The sequence below is a fragment of the Puntigrus tetrazona genome, chromosome 10, assembly GCF_018831695.1.
Source record: "Puntigrus tetrazona isolate hp1 chromosome 10, ASM1883169v1, whole genome shotgun sequence".
Taxonomy (NCBI): domain Eukaryota; kingdom Metazoa; phylum Chordata; class Actinopteri; order Cypriniformes; family Cyprinidae; genus Puntigrus; species Puntigrus tetrazona.
Window position 1 is genome coordinate 14,177,578 of NC_056708.1, and position 24,119 is coordinate 14,201,696.

The window sequence follows — 24,119 nt, forward strand, 5'->3', positions numbered from 1 at the left end:
GAACCTTCCAACACAAGAATATTTGGCTTCTGTTGCAGTTATGTAAATATAAACAGTAGGGCCTGCTCTTACCATAAATGTATTGGGAAGTGAGAGGCTGATTCTGCAGTCAGACTACAAATGAATAGTGGCGCACATTCCTGAAGCTGTCATGATTCATTTGAATGGGGGGAAAGCAGGCCACAAACACACATACTCACACACACACACACACACGCACAGGGTGCTCTGCCAATGCCCATCACACACACAGATACACTTAGACAGTCTGTCATAATGTGCTGACATGAACACACACTCCCTTTGACATGCAGCCCAAACATACACATACACACACACACATACAGTATGAAACACAATATTTAAACCTACACAGGTTTACGCCTACCAAAGTACATAAATAGTGTTCTATTATCCCTCTTTGCTTTTTACTGTCCCAAAGTAAGCTGTCAAAGTAAGTCTGAACCTTATCACAATCACCCTGGAGGTCTAATAAAAGTTGTTTACAGGCATATATACTTTGTGTTGGTGTACAGTGTCAGTTCACTCCTGGAGGATTCTGCCTGTGTGTGTGTGTGTGTGTGTATACATGACTGAGTCACAGGAGAGACTCAGATAGGCCCTCTGCCCATCTGTGCTTCCCCCACACTAGCATGGCGGTCACGGACACATTTAGATCCCTCCATCTGACCCAGTACACGCTAAGGGCCTCTTGGCTTTTCTACCAGCTGAATACATTATGGAGATTTGGGGGAGATCTCCCACCCACCATTCGGATTGCAGAACACAATCGGCCATGCCGCCAGTCGAACAGGCTAATGACAATCTGCTCACACACTAATGTTCACAAATGACAGACATGCATTTAGAGACGCTCACAAAGCCAGCTAGACGTAGAGATGTGTATAAACACACTATCTCAAATTTCAAATAGTTCTGGCCATTTCTGACCATGTTTGATTACGGTTTTCAGAAATGGCTTCCTTGTATGACTCATAGAGTTGTTTTTCCATTCAGTGCATTACATCACTTGGTTAGATTTGATGTATTTTATGACTAAAGAAGGAAGACGAATATATATATACAGTTTGGGAATTTTAGGAAAGAAAAAAATGGAAAGTGCTTTTCATTGGGGAGGTAAAGTTAGTAACCTTTATTAGTTACCTAGAGCATAGTCATGATGTAGCAGCTGTAGATTTTAAGATGTGTATTGCAGTTTATCTGGGTTTGGTTTATATTGCAAACAATAATAGATGTATGGTATACATAAAATTAAGCTTTATCTTGTGACTTATGTATTATTTGTATATTTAAATATGTAACTAATAAGTATTCAAGAATCGTTAAGTCAGATTTTGACAGTTTGTGAAGCAGGGCATCATGGGAACAATCATTAAGTTTCACGAAGGAGAGCAACCGTGCACTTATTCATGTAATCTCTCTACAACAGAAATATCCACAATTTTTTCCTCAATGTGGAAGTAAGCTATAAATCCAGGTGGAAATGGCATGGTTTCCACAAATGGTTTCCACTGCTGGAGCAAACATATAGTTAAGTAAATACAAACTTCTGCTTCTTAGTACCATTGACAATTCAGAATCTAAATCTTTATAACATCATTGTCAATAAAGCAACACTACGAGCGTCAAGCTATTGTCATTAGGATTAGTTTATACTGTGCAAATAACAGGCGTATGATTCAGTATGATTGAACAGGGGTACTTTTTGGCAGCTTTACTCAGTGACGCACCTGATTGTAAACTGTTGACACGCTTGGTTTATTCTTAGCTGCTTGGAGAGGCTGGAAATATCTTGAATGTCTCTTGGCATGAAGTCAAATGGGACTGAAGTAGTGTGCTCTGAGGAAGAGATCTGTGGTTTTTACCCAGAGCTTTGAAAACGCAGAGAAAAAGGAAGAGAGAACAGCCCATAGCGGCCATGAAAGCCATGAGTCTGTGATCCTGCCAAAGAGAACATGTTTTCCAGGGAGAATTATGTCTCTGCGTGTTTCCGGAGAACACAATCCACTGTGTCCACCATTAATCACCCAACCAGAGCCAATTACTTAGAGCGGAAAGAGAAGCAGACAGACTGCACTGGGGCATTGCAACCCTGTAAACCTCTGAGCCTTGTGGTCATCCTTCAGTGAGGTTAGGAAATTTCATCCTGTGCCACAAAGTTGGGGTGGTGGTGGTGATGGTTAGGGGGTGTCACATATGCTATTGAGATTATTGGAGAAGTAAATAAATGCTCTACAAATATCTGCCCTATCCATAAAAAGAGACGTGGTCAGTTGTGATATTTACGGCTTCTGTAATTGATTTTAGTTATTTTTAGTTATGCTGCTTGGTGTTGCAAACAGGTATTTCTTTATTCTAATTTAAAGTATTTAAAGTCAAATGCAAAAACAGCAGGTTTTAATGTTCTTTCACAGACAATAGGTTACCCTCCACATTGCAAAATTAGGTGGATGAGATAGATAATATACACAAAAAATAGAATGTTTACTGGAGAGAAAAACTTCCTCTCTTCTCTGAAGCGACTTTTCTTGTACACTGGCATCACTTAGGCCACATGGACTATTGCATAATGTTAACCAAAATAATAGCTTCTTAGATTTTTGTTACCGCTAATGCTAATGTAGGAGTAGGCTACTCATTATCCAATCAATTCCTGATCAATAACTTCACAAACAGGGATGTGTTTTTGTGTTGGACGGTGAAATTATGTTAATGTGGCTTGGTAAGAGTTAAGTCTTACCCTGTTGCTGCAGGGGTGACAGCGTGACAGCCGATGTGGTGCTGTTTCCCATCACTCCCCCTACACTTAGAGAAAGCACACATATAAACATGCGGCACTTCACCGCTGGTCTAGACCGAGATACAAAGTCCTGGGAATATTTTCTTCATAACCCTGCCGGGTAGCTAGCGGCAGGCACCATGTTCACTGTTAACATCTCATCTTCCCTGCCAATGGTAAAGTCTAATGTAGAGCGCCGACGCCGGACAAGCATCACCCTCATGAACAGGTACAGTAGGTCCAGGCAGTGGTTTGACTGAGCGACTGTTTGCATCTGATAACTGCTTTATCTTGTTGTGCACCAGGAAGCTGTGAATTGTACAGCTTTGCAATTGCAACGTATTTGCTGTTCATTTCTTTATTTGCTTTGATATAAAAGGAATGTTTTTTAATAAATTCTCAGTACTAACCTCCCATCGCTTTTAATAAAAGCATATGTTCAGTTAATTTAGTGCAAACATTTATTACTCGATTTAATAAGTGTTTGATCTAGACATTAATAATAATTGCCTTTAATTAACTCAGTTAACATAAAATCAGTTTCATTTATTACTTCTGATTATTATTTAATGTTTATGAAACACACTTTGAATATTGACTTGACAGAGCTTTCTTGAAAAAAGATTTGAAGGTTTGTATGCCTGACGGTAGAAGCAGGGTGGTACAACATTTCATTTCCCAGAACCCATTGCCAATTGCATTTAAATTCATCTTCATTTTATTTCGGTTTTCTGTGGAAATTCAATTCCTTGAACTCCAAGGAAGAACATTTTCAGTTTTAAATTATTCACAACCCTGTCTGGTATTTCTTCAGGGTTTCAACAGGTTTAATTATAATGTTTGTAAAGTATCAAAACCGGGTAACCAAACGAAATTCATTCTCGCTGCCGTATTTCCAGTAAATCAATCAAAGATGTACATCATATGTGTGTGAGAATATTTTCAATTTGCCATCTTACAACAGGGATAAGACTACAAAAGAGAGGAATTCAAAAAATAACGTTGTGTACAAGAGATCCATCAGAGAGGCAGAAGGCAGGGAGCTGTTATGCAGGCATTGGTTTTACAGTGTGTCATGCATGTAATAAAGTGAGGTCAAAAAAAAAAAGGTGATTAAAATCTGTTTACCACCTTCATTAAATTTATGGACATAAGGTTCTTAGTAAATTAATTCACATTCCAGTACACCACATTCATTTTGTATGTTCACTATGTATGTTTCAATGAAAACACTTCCTAAAAGCATAATTCATCCGCTCACATAAAAGTGCTGTTTTCAGCATCATAAAGCTGTACCATGGGCGATGGAGGTGGAATGGCTCATGTCGAGAGCCAGCAGAGTCTTGTGGTAGTGGAGAATTCTAATGAGAAACATGCGTACTGCACTGCTGAAAGCTGGGAGCTGTCAATACAAACGTGGATGTGTGTTGCATTTCAGGGAACCGCTTTTTCCTGTGTTATTCTGCAGTGCCTACGGAAAGGTTTTTTGACGAATGTAGTCAAATCTTGCTGGTGTGCCAGATCTGGGCAGTCTGGAATGCAGATGAATCACGGCTGCTAAAACAGTACAGCGGTCCTGCACGAGGCAGGGATGAGCTCGACGTGTGAACGCGAGTGAGAAAGTGTGTTAGTTATCGGTGTGTATGTGTTAGCGCTCATTTCTGGAACAAATCTGGAGCGCTTGCTGTTTAGCTTTGTTGTGGATGAAAGTTTGCAAGTCTCCTCTAGTCGTGACTAGAGCGTTGTGTGCTCTCATGAATCTGTTCATCTCGATTTCCGCTCTCTGTAAACGACAGGAGGAAAAAAACAAATGCTAAATAATAATTTACCTTCTGGCTAGACTGAAACATTATTATTGTTCCTTTGCCCTCCGAATTCTCGTTCCTTCTTGCTGCAGTCTGGGATGATTGAAGCTTTTTTGAAACATGTCTCAAAACTCTCAAACTTCAAAATGTGCTTTTTTTACTGCACATACATGTCTGTCTTTCGTCCTCTCCTTGCTGCTGTGGTGATCCGAGTCCATCTTGATCTCTGACTCTGTCGTCTGCTTGGCAGGGAGCCGCGGAAGATCCTGCTGCACAAGGGTTCCACAGGTTTGGGATTCAACATTGTGGGCGGCGAGGATGGAGAGGGCATCTTCGTGTCTTTCATCTTGGCAGGTGGGCCAGCTGACCTGAGTGGAGAGCTGAGGAGAGGAGACCGCATCCTGTCGGTCAGTAACTGTCTGTGACACTCACGTTCAAACAGATGGACACCATTAAAATTACAAGATGTGTCTTATATGGAAGCCATTTTCCTCCTTGGAATAAAAAAATGTAAATGGTAATTGGAATATTTTATCTTTCAATTCTGACTTTCTGACTAATTTATTTTTATCCAATGGTGGAAATAAGCTTCCATTGTCATATGTTCACCAGCATTTATTTAACCAAACATAAAGTAAAAATAGAAACATCGTGAAAATTTAAAAAACTTTTTTTAATTTGAATGTATTTTAATTTAATCACTTTTAAAGTTGTACAGATTAAGTCATTAGCAATGCATGTTACTTATCAAAAATTATGTTTTGATATATTTAGAAGTAAATTTACTAAATATCTTTACTTAATATAATGATTTTTGGCATAAAATATTTTTGTAAATTAATTTTAATTTAATCATTTTGACCCATACAATGTATTGTGGGCTATTGCTACAAATACCTGTGCTACTTATGATTGGTTTTGTGGTCCAGGGTCACGTATTTTATCAAATTAAATTATACCTGTGATTGCAAAGTATTCAGTGTCATATGATCCTTCAGAAATCATTCTAATATGCTGATTTGCTGTGTAAGAACTATTTGTTATTATGTTTATGTATATATGTATATGTATATGTTTTCAACAGTTGTGTTGCTTAATATTTTTGTGGAAACCTAATTTTTTCAGGACTATTTGATAAAGAGAAAGAACTTTATTGATTTACTCCCCCTTTCAATCTATAATGCATCCTTGGTGAATAAAAGTATTAATTTCTTTAAAGAATCATACTGAGCCCAAACATATATATTCTTTAGTGTATATCATATGGAAAGAAAAATGATTTTTTCATGATTCTTAATGCAATCTGCTCTTTAAATTGGTATGAAGTAGACCTGGCATTGAATCATGTGATTTGCGTGAGTGTGTGGTGTGTGGGGGTTGTTGTTTTAATCTGTTACCATGGTATTGTCCCAGGTGAATGGTGTAAACCTGCGCAATGCTACCCATGAGCAGGCTGCTGCTGCACTGAAGAGGGCTGGACAGACGGTGACCATCATTGCCCAGTACAGACCAGAAGGTAGAGTGGTTCTTTCAGTCTGTATTCATGATGTTTGTCACTGCAAAAGAAACTGAGCTCCCTAGAGGACAATGCATGAGATTAACAACGACAAGAGATTTGAGCTGATGCATGCAAGTTAGCTTTTATAGGGTTTTAAATATGCAATGATTCATTTAAGAGCAATACATAATTTAAAGTGTGATTCTAAGAAAAGATCACCTTTGTGCTTAGAAATATTATGTGATTTTTTTGCATCAAGACCCCAAACCACTCTCACTTTCTTCACACACCCAAGTGTGCCTGTTGTGTCTTGCCTGCTTCTGTAACCACTCTATTACAGCGGCATACTAGTGCATGTCCCTTTAAGAAAGGTGAACTACTTAGCCTCGCCTAGTTTTATTAGAAAGAATCCATATTTGCAAATGAGGACATTCAGTGACTGGTGATTGGCTGGCTTTTGTAGAATTAAGGGGGCAGATTTTTGTCTGACATACTCTGCTCTATGAAGTGTTCAATAATAAAGCTTTATCCAGAACTACGCATGGAAACAGCGTGACTCCGTTGAAGTTCCTTGGAATTCACTGGAATGAATCGAAAATTGAGTCGAATCTTTTTGAAAAATAATTTGAACTGGTTCACAATAAGTAATTCATTGCAACAAATAATATTTCAATAATACTTTTTTTAAAAGATAATTCACGGCTGCAACAGATTGGATTTTGTAGTTTGCGTAAAAGTATTATTTGCTTTTAACTAAACTAATAGAAGATGTGCCTGTGTGTGGCTTGATAAGAATAAATTCGTAAAAGAATCATTCTTTGAGATATAATCTGATCAAAAGAACCGATTCACGGAAATGATTCGGACTTCCCAACACTAGTTCTCTCGCTTGAATGAAAGTACTGGGAGGAAACTGTGCCAGAAGTGGGAGGGACCAACCTGAGAGAAAAAAAGAGGGGGGAAAGAACTAAATGGACTAAAAACTACAGGGTGAAGGAAGAGCCTGGCTTTACAGTTTGTAAGCGTATTTTCGGCGCAGGGTTAGGTTTCATTTGCTGGATCACAAGGGAGTCTCTCTGACTGGAGATATGGAATAAGCGCGCGCTGGTCGCGTGAGCGGGACGGATTGAAATCCCGCGTCTCGAGCGCGAATGAGACTCTGTTTTAAAGAAGAAGGTGCCGCTGTTGGGATGGGAGGAGCGAAGCAGGACAGACCGAAACATTTTCATTAAACTCTTTACTATTTATTTACCTTTCGTGTCTTTTCGAAACTTAAGAAAACGTCGTTTTCCTTCCCTCGCCGATGCGGCACACGCTTGGTTATCCTTTGATTCGTTTTTATATTACCTAAAATGTTTTTGGAGTGAGCTGGACAACGAGAAGTTGAGCTGAACACAGCGCTTTAGCCGCCGCCGGGTAAGATCGCCTCAACTTCTATTCATAGAGTATTTTCAGGAAATATTTATGTAAAGTATGGAAAACGCAGTATGAATTTATTACACGCTATGAAATCCGGCAGTTGAGTTGCTGTATGTGCTCCAATATGCTGGGCTGAAAAGGGAAAGCGTCGCTGTTTGTGTTCACAATGGATTTCTGTTGTCTCGAGTTNTTTTCAGGAAATATTTATGTAAAGTATGGAAAACGCAGTATGAATTTATTACACGCTATGAAAGCCGGCAGTAGAGTTGCTTTATGTGCTCCAATATGCTGGGCTGAAAAGGGAAAGCGTCGCTGTTTGTGTTCACAATGGATTTCTGTTGTCTCGAGTTACATGTTCAGCGCAGTGTAGCGCGTTTAAAGATTAATATAAGTCACGAAAGCAACTTATGAAGTTGCTCGGCCGTTGGGCTGACGTCATGAAGTTTGTTTCTAGCCTAATATGTTTGGTCCGCGAAGGTTTGCGTTGCTGCGCGACACAGGTAAACTGTTCGCGCGAGGATTTCGCGAGAAATGTTTTATTCAAACCCCGAACACGGCGAAAGGCAGCGGCAAGTCATTCTGTATTGTCATAAGCAATATGGTACTTGCAGTGAGAACAGTAGGGTAGTTCACCTTTGAACCTGAGCTTCAGTTCTTGTCAGAGTGATCCGGCATATTTGCTCTTCGACTTGGAGGCCTGACGTTTCTTCTTCATATTTGTTCAAAGCGTTATTATATGGAGCTTCCTGCANACATGTTCAGCGCAGTGTAGCGCGTTTAAAGATTAATATAAGTCACGAAAGCAACTTATGAAGCTGCTCGGCCGTTGGGCTGACGTCATGAAGTTTGTTTCTAGCTTAATATGTTTGGTCCGCGAAGGTTTGCGTTGCTGCGCGACACAGGTAAACTGTTCGCGCGAGGATTTCGCGAGAAATGTTTTATTCAAACCAAGAACACGGCGAAAGGCAGCGGCAAGTCATTCTGTATTGTCATAAGCAATATGGTACTTGCAGTGAGAACTGTAGGGTAGTTCACCTTTGAACCTGAGCTTCAGTTCTGTCAGAGTGATCCGGCATATTTGCTCTTCGACTTGGAGGCCTGACGTTTCTTCTTCATATTTGTTCAAAGCGTTATTATATGGAGCTTCCTGCTGAGATCAGGAGGACAGGTGCAGGGAAGGGCCCATTCAGGAAGTCACTTAACCTAAAAATGCTAAACATTTACTGTCATTTTGAAGCTCAGTGGAAACCACAAGGCTAAACTCTGTAATATTGTTTATCTTATTTATGTTAAATATGTTGCTGCTTCCTATTATGATTTAACACTTTCAAATAATGTCTCTAAACCAATTATACAATTTGTCGAAGATTGTGTTAACTAGCTGTAAACACTAATCAGAGAACGTGGATTGATTTAACCGGCACAGAAGATAGGAAATCAATTATGGTCCTTGACAAAATTTTAAGTGCATTAATAGCCACTGTAACTAATATTTAGTATGTCGGTGCATAGTTCATTATCTGTTGTCTATGTGAGCAATGACAGGAATGTTGCCGCGTAAGTTATCTGTTTCGGCACGCTCTCCCCCATATTCCTCCTTAGTCAGACGCTCCTGGAGTATAAATGGCCTGCCTCTCCCTCCCAAGGGCTCTTACGTCTACATAGAAATAGAAGTGACACATTAATTTGTGCCAGAATAGCTCATTGAATTAGGTGGGAACCAGCACTATGAGAGACATTATGGCTTCTTACTTGAGTGTGTGTAAGAAAGGGACAGAGTCTATTTGTAGACTGGCTTCTGTTAAAATTTGAACTTCTCTTGTCATACATTAACTTAGGGGAAAGTGATTGAACTTGAACTGTGAAGCATTTGTTTCTAGCAGGGACAAACATTCACAACACATTTTCTCATTTGGCCTTCCATTCCACATTATGTAAATAAATGACACCTTGTATATTTTAAACCATTAAATGGAAATTTTAAATTTCATTTTATTGATCTGATTGCAAACTTATTGCAAATGTAAAAGTTTTTTTGACCTTGACAATAAGTAGGTTTCTTTTCGATAATTAATTTAATTTGAATGTATGTAGCGATACACAAAAACAAAATCGTCACTACTTCAGATTTAATTTTTATCCAATCAATACATAATAATGCAATGGAACCTTAAGAGCAATCAAGTTCATTTGCAAAGTAGCACTTAGCCTATAGCTTAAAGAGAGCATTTATATCTAAAAACATTAAAGAATCTGGACACCAGAATAAGGATTAAAAACTTAAAGCAAAAAAGGCACTTAAGTTGTGTGAAACAATTACAGCAGCCATTTAATGCTCACTTATCTTAAAAAGCCAATAATTAAATGACACTGGTAAATCTAGTCTTTAGCAAATCACAAAATGAATATGCATTTTTTTCACACTCTACATCATTACACTAAAATGCCTTTTCGCATGGAATAGTGAGATGTTACACATTGCTTATTCAGAAGTCATATAAAATAATCAGAACTCTGTAAAGGAAATCTGTTTGTGGTACTAACTTGCATGCCTGTAATAATCATAACCTAGTCCCTATACATGCTTTCACGTTGAAAGCACATGGCTGCAAATATTATATAACCGCAATGACAAAGAAGCAGCCTGCAGCCAATCCCCACTCCCCAAAAATAAAAGCCCTGCTCATAATGAAGGCAAGTGAGGCCATGTGAGTGTGAGGCAGAGCTGGCCCCGATTCTCCCCAGATTTTGTGACGATGGGTCACACTTAACGAAGACGCTTTAGCATTAGCCTTTGAATGTTGTGAACTGTGTGTCTAACAGGCTGACAGGACCTAGCTGTCTGTGTCGTCTGTCGTATGTGTGTTGTATTACCCGTAGAGTGTCTGACCAGTGGGGTGAATTTACTTTCTGCCTCATTCTTTATTAGATGAGCGTAGTGGAATTGAAGTTATTGGTGTCTAATTGGAATACTAAGCTTTGTATTTCAAACAAGGTTCTCTTTAATGCAATACATTTAGCTTCTGTTTTTGTTTTGGTTTTTTTTTTCTTTCAAGAAGTTTGTCAAGCCATTTCCTTCCACCTCTCTGCTGGGGTGTTCCCCTGGTTACAGATAGGTGGTGTCAGGTTACTTTACCTTGCCGTGTCATTCCAGCATGTTGTTAACCCGTTTGTGATAGACAGGGCGTTTACAGAAGAGCTCCCTGCAGGCGCAGTTTCTGCTGACAGTGAAGTCCAAGTTTCGGCTTTGCGTTGAGCTTTAGACTTGGAGTTACTGCGGTTATGAGTTTAAGTTCTCATATTCTCATAGGAGTTGGAATTCCTGCCTCAGGTTCTGTTTTCGGAATTTTTGGAAGGTAGACTTTTGATCCTTGGATACAAGGTTATGGAGTGGGTTAAAAATGGGTTAAAAGTTTTTATGGATGATCTGTATTGGACCTATAAGGTAAATCCCAGTGCTTAAAAAAAACAATAGTCTTTCCGTGTTATCCTTGTTTGCTCGTGCATTTCAATGTGTAATTTGGTTGCTAAGCTTGTGAGTTGCTCGACCACACTGCAGCAGAGGTGTACACGTTTAATTAAAAGTCAGCCGAACAATCGGCCATCATGCTTCAGTGCTGCTCTCTAAAACGAGAGCCTTGTTCACTGTGAAAAATTATTATGGTCCCGACGTTTGTTGGAGGCTTTCATTCCTTTATACTGAATAGTGCATGTTCTGCTTAATTAATATGCATAATTAATTATCTGGCAGCAGATATTAGCGTATAGCTCATGCAGATACATGATTAATATCCATCTGTTCTCCAGGTCATTAATCAGTTCTCAATAAGCTGCTGAGCTTTCCTTCTCTGCCCTGCGCTACAAGCACCTCCACTCATAAAACCTGGAGCAAAGCCCGGAATATCACTGTAAATATAGGTGTTGCTGACGGATTGTGCACCTTGTCTCTTTCCAGAATACAGTCGTTTTGAGTCCAAGATCCACGACTTGAGGGAGCAGATGATGAACAGCAGCATGAGCTCTGGCTCTGGCTCCCTCCGCACCAGTGAGAAACGCTCCCTCTACGTCAGGTATCCTCTTCATCCTTGAATTCTGTTATTCAGTTCTACTGATATTTGATAGATACCTCAATATTTAAAATAGTTATTTTTCTATCAGAGGAGTCTTTATATAATTGAAACGGTACAAGTAAAGTTCTAGTTAAAATAATCAAGGCATGTTTTCAGCAGTTGAGTATCAGTTTATTTCATACTAACGAGGCACCATTTATTGTTAAAAAGTGCTCAGTTATACATCTTTGTCATCAACAGTGCTTTGAGAAGAACTGAAATAATTTTTGTTGTACAAAGATATCCTACAATGCTTTGATATTATTGGTATTTCTGGTATTGGTATTGAGATTTTTGATTCGATAATTCTACTCTAAATATTTTTAACCGTGTTTACAACTTCATATTAAGTATTCTATACTTATCCAGTCAGACAAAATGAAGGGAAGTGCTAACTGTTTAGAGTTTAGAGTTCAGGGGATTATAACCAGTATTTCTGGATATGGCAGTGGGAAGAAAATTAATCCAAGATTACAGTAGCCACTTTCCCACTATTGGGCTGAATGGTTCTAAGAACTGTTAGGTACGGTTTTGGTTGTGTTTCCACCTGAGCCTGGAACGGCGCAACATGATGACAAATTGTTCTTGGTCCGGAATTCTCTCCACGTTTAGACAACTGTGTGTCTGTGTCTGTGTGTAACGTTGTCACTCAGGATCTATCTTGTCTGTTGCCTTGCTGCTAGTTTTTCCATAGCTTGCTAAGCACGCTGTTTTGAGCAATGGAAACACAAATTAGTAATAAAATCTAAAGAAATATCTGATCATCCTCCACAACACAGTGTTAGTTACACCTCATATCATATGTAAACATTTTTGTTACCTCACCAATGACTGACGCATTTGAATTAAATCTGTTATTCCTCAGTGGAAACAAAACCGTAACTATACCTGGTGGCGCGGTATGGAACGGTTCTTTAAAGAGAACTGTTCGGCCCGTTTGTGGAAAAGTGGCTAGAGATAGTTAAGGGTGAACCCCCTTCTGATTGGCCGTGGTCCAGATATTTCTGTGTGTGTGTGTGTGTGTGTGTGTGTGTGTTTGTGTATGTTTGAAGAGAAGGGAGTAGCCTAGACCAATAAGAAAAACATAATGGATGTAGTCGCAGATGATGAGAGAAGATGAAAATGATTGAATGATTGACAAATTTTTCTGTGAAATATTTTAAGGCCTGATCTGTCAGAAAATGATAACTAATGCTCTGACACGGAGCCCAGGTTATGTCAGGTCCTTGGGCCATTTGCACCAGCTGTATGCTAGTTACAGCTTAGCCTAGTTTTAACATAAATGGGCACTAACGTACGCACTACAAAAAAAATGTTTGTTGCACCATTACACTGTGTAAGTGTAAGTGTAACTCTACGTGTAAACTAAATATTGCCAAAAGTGTCTGGTCAGGAGTAGCGGTTTGTATAAAATAGTAGACTGAGTGAAGCGCATCAATATGCTCTTCTTTTATCCGACAACCTTCAATCCTTTAGGCATATTTGATGCTGCTGACATTTATACTCGCTTTCATATTAAGAGACAGAACAATATGTGAATAAATGTACTTCAACACCACATCTACAACTACCTCTGTGCGCTTCGGTTCGTGTCGCGCATGTTAGATTAAATAAATAAATGGCATTTCTTTTGGCAGTTTTTAAAATTTATTTATTGATTTCTTATTTAAATTACAGTTTCTGAATGTTATTTACATATAAAAATAGCTTACATATACACTAATGTTATTAATGTATTGTTTTTTAATGGAAGCTTGTTGGTATATATGAGTCAAAAGAAGTTGGAATAAAGGATAAATTAAAATTTATAGCATTTAAACAAGTTCTTCTTGTGTATTTCAAGTTTTCTACTGGATCATTTAGGGTAAACATCATATCATGTGACTACACATTACTTTACAGAGAGCTTGCAAACTACTAGCTATGTACTAAATTATTAAAGCGTGTACATTCCCGATTGACACACAGATATTGCACTTATATTAAAACATTTAATTTAGATTTTATGTCATTTATCTGTTGTACATTCATCTTATGTTTTAAGTTTGCATATCAGTCAAGGGAAGACCTTTAAGCATTAACACATTTTTAGTAAGTTACTTTTCTTGTAGAATTGTGCTTCAGATAAATAACTTGTTAACTTGTAAATAAATGTTGACCAGATATTCAGTATTGCCTAAATTTGGGGGCACTTAAAAAAAAAAAAGAAAAAAAGTTAGGCAAACCAGTGCAAAGTGTTAGTGAAGTGCACTGGGATAAAAATTGAGTCCTATTGAACATCTGAAACTAACTGTTGGAGGAAGCACCCATCAAACCTGAGAGAATAGAGCAGTTTGCCCATAATGAAAAAACACTAGCCACTAGGACTGATGTTGTCCTCAATTTAGCTGTGTGTGTGTGTTTGTNAGGAAGCACCCATCAAACCTGAGAGAATAGAGCAGTTTGCCCATAATGAAAAAACACTAGCCATTGATGATATTTAATGACAAAATCTCATATTAAAAAGCAGTTGACATTTTGATATCTTCTAAAGAAGTTAAATCAGTGTCTGGTAATACTTTTTGAATAATAAATATATAATTTACCTAATGAACGTGTGGCCTCCTGATGATGGCTTGCATCGGTGAGCTGTGTTTAATGCAGTGTTCAGCTGCTGCAGGTTTATGAGTCAGCTGACCACACGTGTTAATGTTAAGTGTGAGATCTCAAGGCGTTTTCACATTCCTGCAAATGCAGTGATGAGATAAAAGTGTGTCAGAATGTTACAGGCGTGTCAGTCAGTACTAATCCCACCCTGCGCTACTCCATCTTAAAACAGAGGACTGATGTTGTCCTCAATTTAGCTGTGTGTGTGTGTTTGTGTGCGTGTGTGTGTGTGTGTGTGTGTCTCGGTGGGCTTGTAATTAGTGTGTCCTAGGAGAAAGGTATGTAGAAAAACAGGAAGACTTGCTCCACTGGTTTTCTTCCTTTCAGTTGGATTTACCTGTCTGACAAGGTGAAAACATTCAGCTTAGAATACAATGCCTGACTGTTTCTGTACTCAAAGTCATCTGCCATCTGGTTCCTCTTATGATTTTATGTGGATCTTCTATCACTATTGTGCCCTTCTATGTTTAAACCTGGGATAATCTGAGAGACTGTAGGTATGTAGCAACGATATGAAAAATAGGGGGAACTAGTTTTAAATAGTTTTACTTTTATTCAGCAAGGACGCATTCAATTGATCATGACATGATAAATAATATCATATGGAAAATATTATATGGTAATTAAATGCTCTTCTTTTGTACTTTGTATTCATGAAAAATAAAAATAAAAATCACTGTTTCCATAAAATGTTTCCATAAAATATTAGGCATCACAGCTACTTTCAACTTTGATAATAAGAAATGTTTCTTTACCATGAAATTAGTATATTAGAATGAATTCTGAAGGATCGTTTGATGCCAAAGACTGAGTAGTGGCTGCTGAAAATGAATTTTTAAACTGCATTATAAAAATCTTAAAATGGTTATTTTAAAAATGTGGTAAATTATAACTGTATTACTGTTTTAATGGGGGGGGTTTCTCCCCTCAATTAAGTGCATACTTGATGAGCGCAAGAGACTTTTGAAAACAATTATATAATTGACCCCGACTTTTGAACAGTGCTTAAATTTACATTTGTGTTATATATGTATGTATGTGTATGTGTATATATGTGCTTTTGGTAGAAAGCGTATTGTAAGTTGCTATTAGTGAGAAAGCATCTGCTAAGCAAATTTAAACAACAAAAAGGTGCAGATGTCCAATGATGTGCTGTTGTCTGTGTATGTGTATCCCCACACCCATCCTTTAATTAAACACAACAGATGTTTTACAATGAAACCTGAATACCCATTCTTTCAGCGCACTGTTGATGTATGTATTATTTCTTTTGGTTTTCCCAGGGCTCTTTTTGACTACGACAGGACCAGGGACAGTTGCCTCCCTAGCCAGGGCCTGAGTTTCTCCTATGGGGACATCCTGCATGTCATCAATGCCTCAGATGATGAGTGGTGGCAGGCACGGCTGGTTACACCCCATGGGGAGAGTGAGCAAATTGGGGTCATACCAAGCAAGAAAAGGTACAGTACTGCCAACAAACCCAGACAGAATTACAGCATTTCCCCTGTAGTAATGGAGTGTGTTCATTGCCAAGCATACAATTTATTTATTTTTTTATCTATAGGGTGGAAAAGAAAGAGCGCGCACGGTTAAAAACAGTCAAGTTCCACGCAAGGACGGGCATGATTGAGTCCAATAGGGTGAGTGAGTCGTCGTCCTCCTGTGAACGGCTCATGGGAGCTGCTCCACTTCCCCTGAGTGTGGGAATTGGTGGCTTCTCATAGTATCTTGGAGGCTCCTGTTACTGAGCATCTCATTTCTCACAGCCCCACAAACAAAAGTGTACAATTACAAACATGCACTGTGGCATGATGATCAGCTATGATGGTTAGATGAAATCTTCTCAGTTCTGGTCCTGGAGGGCCCCCAATACTTTACATTTCTGATGTTTCCCTCACCTGTTTCAACTTCTCTGCATAATAGTAAACTGCTGTAGAGCACTGTTTGGATGGGACTAGTTTTCTAAACTGAGTTTAGATTTTTATTAACCATTGTCATGTAACAATCTGGACAGGGCTAACGTCTGTGTTTATAACAGATGTAGGATCAGGTTTGTTCACCTGGGTATTGCAGAGACCACATGCTCTGAATTAATACATTTTGTGTAGTCGTTTGGATTGGTTAACATTAGTATAACCAGTTTTACTACAAATAGTTTAGCTATGGCTAGTATAGCAAAGCTTTGTGCAATTTGTGGGGGTTTTTTTCCAAATGAAATGAAGGTGAGCGATTAGATTTAATTTAATTCATCATGATTTTATAAAATTTATTTTGTGCATTTTTATAAAATTTTATTTAAAAAATTAATAAAAAAAACATTTTATTAGCTATTTTTTTAAATAAAATTTTATTAGCATGCTACTTAAAATCTGAAAATTAACAATACATTAAAAAAGTAAGAATTTAACCAACTAAATATAACTTCAAAGCAAACAAGCATATATAAAGTAATAAGGGGAAAAGAATTGCAAGTGATAAACAAAAAGTACTTTCATTATCTGAGAGTGCTTAAATTATCTGAAAGTTTACAGTCAGACAGCCATAGTTATGTTTTCCTCAGCATTTTTGCTGTAGACAGTGGTAGCTTTAGTGGTAGGCTGTATTCACTACCAATGTACAGATCTGTTTTGACGTATTAGAAGTTTTATCCTGTCCTGAAAACAAGTTGTTGGCGATCAAGGCATTTTTATTCAAATGGGACAGGATCACAGAGTTTGCTGAACACCAGTAGGTAGTTTGCTCTGGAATTATAACCATTGTGTGATGTGGAAAAACACAGAAGTGGTGGATTTAAATGGGATTAAATCGCAAAAGTATGTTTGTGAAACAAATTTCTCTAATGACTGTAAAATATTCCCATCACAATGACTTGAATCGACTGTTGGGGGCCCTCTATAAACAGGATTGAGAAACGTTTTATTGAATCTTAAAAGGGTAGTTCACCCGAAAATAAGTTTGTCATTTATTTACCTTCATGTTATTACAAACATGTATGATTTTCTTTCTTTCATTAAACACAAAAGGAGATGTTTGGCAGAATGAACGACATAAGGGTGAGTAAATAAGACCAGATTTTATTTTTGGGTGAACTAAACTTTTAAGGGTGAAGTGTGTACTTTATTTAAAAAATAAATAAATAAATAAATTAAAAAAGTCCTCTATGGCATTCTTGTACACTACTATTCACAATGAGGTTTTTGATGATTTAAAATATATAATTTTTCTTTTTTTAAATCTATAATAAATTAATGCTTTTGCATGGTGATGTAGTTGACCCTTGCAAATTATACCAGAAGTTAAAAAAATATTTTAACAAAAAAATTGCACACTTCACTTTTTTACTTTTTTTTTTTTTTTGCCACTGACACCCATGATTTTCTTCTGCAATTTGTGCAATGAAGATATTTCACATCATTCATTGTTATGTTATGTATTCCCTCTGTTACATTCACAGTTAAACTTAAAATGAACTTCTTTTCTGAATGTAGCATCCAACTTGTTTAAATTCATTATCCCTACTTGTTTGTGCAACCATGTCATCTTTGGTTTTATTTTTGCATGCGTGCTGTGAATTACATTGAAACCCATTCTTGTTGTTGTTTTTTGTGTTTGTTTCATTCCTCATCCCCATTCCCCCGCCATCGGCTCGTCTCCACGCAGCCAGTCAAAGTGAAGCGCAAAAAAAGCTTCAACCTATCTCGCAAGTTCCCGTTTTACAAGAGCAAGGAGAATATAGTGCAGGAGTTGGTAGAGACTGAACGTGAGTATGAGCGTGTGACGAGGGCTCTGACTCTGTCCTTCATGCTTCATCCTGTCACTGTCACTCACCCTGGAGATGGCTTCTGATTGGCTCTTGACCTCTCTGTGAGGAAACCGAGCAAATCAGGGCCTCTCTGGCCTTTGTCTTGCTCTGAGGGGGACTTCAGCACTTCTCACAGGTGTGAGGCTGCACTAACACTCAAACGCTGTGCTAGAACATCCATCAGTGTCAGAACTGTTTAGAGCTGCTCCCTTCAGCATTTGCACTTATAATTTTGTTACTGATGAATCTGCATGGGAAGATTCCCCCTTAAATTACAAAAGAACAACCCAGATCTTTCATCGCACAGCGAGCTGATGTTAGTATTGCTTCATCCCTCGAGAGTGCAACACCTCTCTTCTCCCAGCCTCTCACTAACCTCTTTATTCTTCCTTTCTGCTCTCTCTCTTTGTTCTTGCTTTCACCTGTCGGGACGCTCAGGACTTCCCAGGGTTAAGCGATGACTTTTATGGATCAAAGAGTTTGAGTAAGTGTGTGGTTCCTCTTGTCAAGCAGCTGTTCCCTGAGCTAACTAAACCGGCTGTGCCACACACCACACACATTTTATTCCTTCTTTCTGTTTCTCTCTCTTTCTCACTGAATCTCCTCTCTACCTTAATAGTCATGCTTTTTAAAAGTACACATTGTTTTCAGAATGAAACAAGATTATATCCATCAAGTGTCTATTAGAAGCCAGGCCTAATGTGAGTTTGCTAAAAACCGTTCTTAAATAGAGTTATCATTTGGTAAATTTAGTCTGTATATAGTCTGTAAAAATAATCTGTATGGCCTAATTGAAAACAAATTATAATATATGGAGAATTATAGGGAGTATCAAATTATTACCTTTTGAAAATGTAACTATGTAAGCAGTTTGAGCCTTGGAGAGGGATAAATACTATTTTTGAGGAGGAAAATATGTTTTTGGAGAAGTTGCTGATATTTACAACCAAAAAAATATTAAATTTTATTATAGCTTGTAATGTAAATCAAGATCTTTATAACTGTATAACAGCCTTATTACATGACATGCAAATTAATATTGTCACACTCTCTTAATGTTATGAAGATGATATTTGTTGTTAGCTCTGAAGTTTTTATTGCATTTAAAACATAATGCAGTCCATGATTGAGGGAGGTACAAATACATTTTTCTTAAGTCTGGTATATCATGGCTTTTCTTTCAAATTTTTTTTTTTTTTAAATCAGTAAAGCATGTGCAGCAAGAGACTCCCAAATGGTCACATGAAGGGGACCATTTTAAACACACATTATTCACACAAGTATTCTTAAATCAAAGATCTGATTGCCGTACCATACTCTGAAGGGAGAGTGCATCCACAGCAGACCCCTTAGTGTCCAGTGTCTTCAAAGCCAGCTCATACTGGGCAGGATTGAGTGTGTGTTTAATGTTTTAATGATGTTGTCAGTGTATCTAAGGGATGTTTGTAATTTGATTCCTGTAAGGAATCCGACACTGGCTTGTTTACTTTGGCATGAGGAGCAGTATCACTGTCTGATGAACCCAACACTGGCAAGGTCATAGGAAACACTCAGCACGGAATCTTAGATCACAAGGGTCTTAGGAAAAGGAAATACTTAATTTCCTATTGCTGCCTCATCCTACCATTTCCCTTCTAAGGAAACGGCAGCCATTTAAGTGCCCAAAAGTTCTCTGTGTGTTTGCTTTCCTCTCTTCACTCAGCTTTTTCTATTCTTGGCATGATGGTTCAGGAGGGTGTATAGTTTCATTCTGAGCTCTGCTGGATATACTATTCTATTCTTACATATGAGCGAAAATGTGCATAGTGACATTTCTAAACGTCACTCATCTTATATCCACAGAATGCTTGACGTCCAACACCAGTGACAGTGAAAGCAGCTCCAGTAAGTAACTCTAAACATCCATTTTGGGCTTACTGCAGAGGCGCAGCATTTCATTTGATCAGTTTTGTGCTATTAACTTTTAAAAGAACAGTTCACCCAAAAAGGAAAATTCTGTCATCATTTACTCACCCTCAAGTACTTTTAAATCTGTATGAATTTCTTTGTTCTGCCGAACAAAAGATATTTTTAAAGAAATTTTGTAACCGGGCTGTTTTGGGTCACTATTGACTTCCATTGTATTTTTTTTCCTACTATGGAAGTTAATGGTGACCAAAAAATTATGACAGAATTTTCAATTTTCGGTGAACTACTCCTTTTTAAATGCTTAAATGATTCATAGTCATTGGTCATGGTCATGTCACCTACAAGGTCATTCCAGTGGTTTTTCAAGTGGATTGTTTTTGTATTGAATGATGACAAATAAAGCCTTCATATTTTAAATGGATATTTTTGTCTCTTCTCGTCACACAGAGGGTCAGGAAGACACAATTCTATCATACGAGCCAGTAATTCGACAGGAGAGTAAGTATTCAGAAATTATTTTTTTTTTAAGGTTGTAATTTAGCTTTACATTACCAATTCCCAGTCTCACTCTGACCCTTAATCTTGGTTTTTCACTGCCCACATGCCAACACACAACAACTTCTAACAGTTATGCTTTTGGATTAGTCTCTTTTTTTTTTTTTTTTCATGCACAGCCATAATCTAGTTTTTTGTGTGGTCAAGCTACATTCTGCATTTCTACATTGCTCACGTATACATGGAAAAAAGTTGGGTGTTTGCTGTACCAGTGGGGAACTATGACTATGAGTTTTTGCTTTAGGATTTCTATATGTAAATATCCTCTTTTTATGATGTGTAATCATTTGTAAGTTATGTGTTCAGAGTTTAAATATCTTAAATGGTCTTTGTGGACTGGGTAGAGAGCTCATGTTTAAAAAAAGAAAGAAAAATCCTGTTTTCCATGATATGTCCTCTATGAGGAAAGCCAAGAAATTATTCTCAAGGATGGAAGTTTTTGACCAACATTGATTTGGCTTCCTTTTCAGTCCATTACACAAGGCCTGTGATTATCCTGGGTCCAATGAAGGACAGAGTAAACGATGACTTGATCTCAGAATTTCCCCACAAGTTTGGATCCTGCGTCCCACGTAAGTGTAATAAGAAGCCATGCTGGCTGTATGAACAATATGTTTATTATAAAATGTTTTAGCAGTACTTGTAAAAGTAATGCAAGAAATACACTTTTTTTTTTCCAGATACAACTCGTCCTCGACGAGAGAATGAGATGGACGGCCAGGACTACCACTTTGTGGCTTCAAGGGAGCAAATGGAGAAGGACATTCAGGACAACAAATTTATTGAGGCCGGCCAGTTCAATGAGAATCTGTACGGGACCAGCATCCTGTCTGTCCGGGCAGTGGCTGAAAGGGTCAGTGACTCCCTAGTGTAAACATGCCAGGATCTCAACTCCTGTTTAATCCTTAAATATTTTCCCTGTGGCAATTAATGTGTGCGGTGAAAGTGTGACACTGGATGAAAGGGTTTGTTTAATCCTCTTGTAGGGAAAACACTGTATCCTGGATGTGTCTGGGAACGCCATAAAGCGACTGCAGCAAGCACAGCTCTACCCAATCGCCATTTTCATCAAGCCAAAATCTGTGGAGGCCCTAATGTAAGTTTAAGATTTAGTAAATGTTGGCCAGCATAAGATAGTTCAATATTTTATATATATATATATATATTTCAAATAAATGCTGTTCTATTGTAATTTATTAAGAAATCCTAAACAAAAATTATGGTTTCCATAAACAGTTACTTAATGTTTTAAAGTAACTACTTAACAGTTAAGAAATGTTTCTTGAGCAGCAACTCGGCATGTTAGACTGTGACACTGAAGACTGGAGTAATAACTAAAAAAGAAAATCAGCTCACAGCAATAAAATAAATGTTTAAATATATTAAAACAGAAGGTTTTAAATTATAATTATAATAATATTTAACAAAATGAGAGTTTTTACTGTATTATTGATGAACATTGTACAACTAATTCTATGCATCATAAATATTTTTTGTCACCATTCTGAACTGGAGTTTGTACTTATGTGTTCAGGGAATTGAATAAGAGGCAGACATACGAGCAAGCCAATAAAGTCTTTGATAAGGCAATGAAGCTCGAACAAGAGTTTGGAGAATATTTCACAGGTAACCCCTATCATGTGATTTCTCTTTACTGTATCTGGAGGGTGTCTGTTGGTCCAGCCCCTCTGTTACTGTTTAACAGCGTGCTGTGGTATGACTGTTGCTCTCTCTCTCTCTGTCTCCACAGCCATAGTCCAGGGTGACTCACTAGATGAGATCTATAATAAAATCAAGCTGATCATAGAGGAGCAGTCAGGCCCTTACATCTGGATCCCGTCCGCAGAGAAGCTCTGAGCTCACCGCCTCCACGGAGCCCCCACCTGACCCCCGCACCCACTCCCACCCGACACCTTTCCTTCCCTTTCACTGATATGTTTCATATCAAGTTTTAGTGTCATCATTATGTTACCCTCAATTGAAAGACGTCTTCTCACCATTACTGTGACTGTGCACACCCCTGCATGAGTTTCTCAGCAATTCCATTCAAGATTGGAAATGCCATTCCTAAAGAAATTTTTTGTCATGTAAAACAAAAAAAGGGAAACCTGAGCGAATCCTTTTCGTGCGTTTTGGACGGACTTGAAGATGAGAATGTCTCAACGAAGTGAGAATGGGGAGCCGGGGAGTTGGAGATGGAGGCACGAGCGGGAACCTTGTATATGTTCATTCAATTTCATGAAAAAAGACATTCAAGGATGCTGTGCGAGGTTTTTTACGAGGACTAGATACAGTTCAAACCTGCTGATGGTACCGTCACTGCTCGTGTTTCTAATGGATAAACTTCAAAACAGTACTCACAAACCAGCTCGCTGTACTTGATTGGCCACCTGGCCGTTTGTATGGCGACGCATCCGGAGGTAGAACAAAATGGAAAACGGGGTTTGAGTCTATACATTTATATTACTGAAATCACATGGAAAATAAAAACCCTATGGAGAGATTTTACTACATAATACGGTACACATTTTACACTTCACTAGAATTGTCTACTCGGAGGGCTGTTAGATTTCATTTACTTGTCTTTGGGTTTTTGTGTTCTTTCTTTCTTGTGGTTTTAGCTGCTCTGTATTAAAGATGGGGGTAGAGAGGTGTAAATGGGCTCTCTGCAGACCACCAAACTGCCTTACAATGAATAAACGCTTCTGTCAAATTCCTGTCAATCGTGGGGGGAGGGGGAACGACACAATACTCAAACTATCAGTGCTTAGAGGGAGACTCGATTTTAGTGCTTTTGTGAGTTTCCCATCATCCTATTGGAGGCCTAACTTGTGAGTGCAATAGACTTAAGTNNNCTTTTTTTTTTTTTTTTTTGTCTTAAGCAAAATCCAATTTCGGCCGCCATTGGAGTTGTTGAAAAGCAGACAGCCCACTTGCACTTCCTCTGCCTTCCATGACTATATTCTCTTCAGACTGAACGGTAACAAGGTACTGTCCTGTTAGCTGCCCAGGAGCGCAGCCTTAAAACGGGTAGAATCAAGACAATAATTGTATTGGATGTCCTTCTTGATATTAAAGCGTTAGTGGAGCCTGAAATTGACCGTTTTCCCCAGAACTCGACGATGGTTTGATTAAATCTGTTCTTTGTAATGACAGCTTTTAAACGATTTTTTTTTCTTCTGCTCCTTCATTTCCGGGCTGATGTTTACTCCACTGTGTTGAGCCTTGTGCCGGGGCGAGCTTGGTGAGCTCAGGAATCTGATGGATAATTACTACAATATTTTTTTTTTTTTTTTTTTTTCGTACATGACTAAAGGGCCGTGATCATATTGTGATGGAATAGAGAGAGTATGAACTCAAAGGGATGCTTTTCTCTTCTCTAACTGAACACCCAGACATGCTGATATATTATACTTGTGTATTCTAAATATTTAGTCTTCTTTTTTTTTTTTCTTTTTTTGAAACACTTTGTAAGCACTATGTCTGTGGTTGCCCTTGGGTTCAGCCGGAGAGAATGGGATCACGACGGAATGGGATACAGAAGTACAGTACTTCCTTCAGTCTCTTTCTTTCTGTA

At 38.2% G+C, this 24,119-nt stretch overlaps 2 protein-coding genes across 4 annotated transcripts in view; both read left to right on the plus strand.

Moving 5' to 3' along the window:
• LOC122352551 (disks large homolog 2) overlaps nt 1-24,119 on the plus strand; it is a 110,536-nt gene that overhangs the window by 16,404 nt on the left and 70,013 nt on the right. The window lies entirely within an intron of this gene.
• LOC122352552 (disks large homolog 3-like) lies at nt 2,866-23,255 on the plus strand. 2 transcript variants are annotated; one of them, XM_043249994.1, is made up of 15 exons: nt 2,866-3,029; nt 4,856-5,012; nt 6,019-6,121; nt 11,478-11,592; nt 15,561-15,737; nt 15,842-15,917; nt 17,301-17,330; nt 17,938-18,037; nt 19,922-19,963; nt 20,435-20,485; nt 21,013-21,114; nt 21,223-21,395; nt 21,529-21,638; nt 22,077-22,168; nt 22,293-23,255. In XM_043249994.1, exons 1-15 carry the CDS (start codon nt 2,941-2,943, stop codon nt 22,397-22,399), a joined length of 1,524 nt encoding a protein of 507 aa, XP_043105929.1. In that variant the 5' UTR covers nt 2,866-2,940; the 3' UTR covers nt 22,400-23,255. The 2 variants fall into 2 exon arrangements, with proteins under 2 accessions (XP_043105929.1, XP_043105930.1); XM_043249995.1 differs by lacking the exon at nt 17,301-17,330 and having other exon boundaries at nt 2,872-3,029.

What these genes read in the sequence shown, in the direction of transcription:
- LOC122352552 (XM_043249994.1), top strand. Translation starts at nt 2,941, where the DNA reads ATGTTCACTGTTAACATCTCATCTTCCCTGCCAATGGTAAAGTCTAAT. An exon ending in GAGGAGACCGCATCCTGTCG is followed by an intron (nt 5,013 to 6,018) that starts GTCAGTAACTGT and finishes GTATTGTCCCAG; the next exon opens with GTGAATGGTGTAAACCTGCG. An exon ending in GTCATACCAAGCAAGAAAAG is followed by an intron (nt 15,738 to 15,841) that starts GTACAGTACTGC and finishes TTTTATCTATAG; the next exon opens with GGTGGAAAAGAAAGAGCGCG.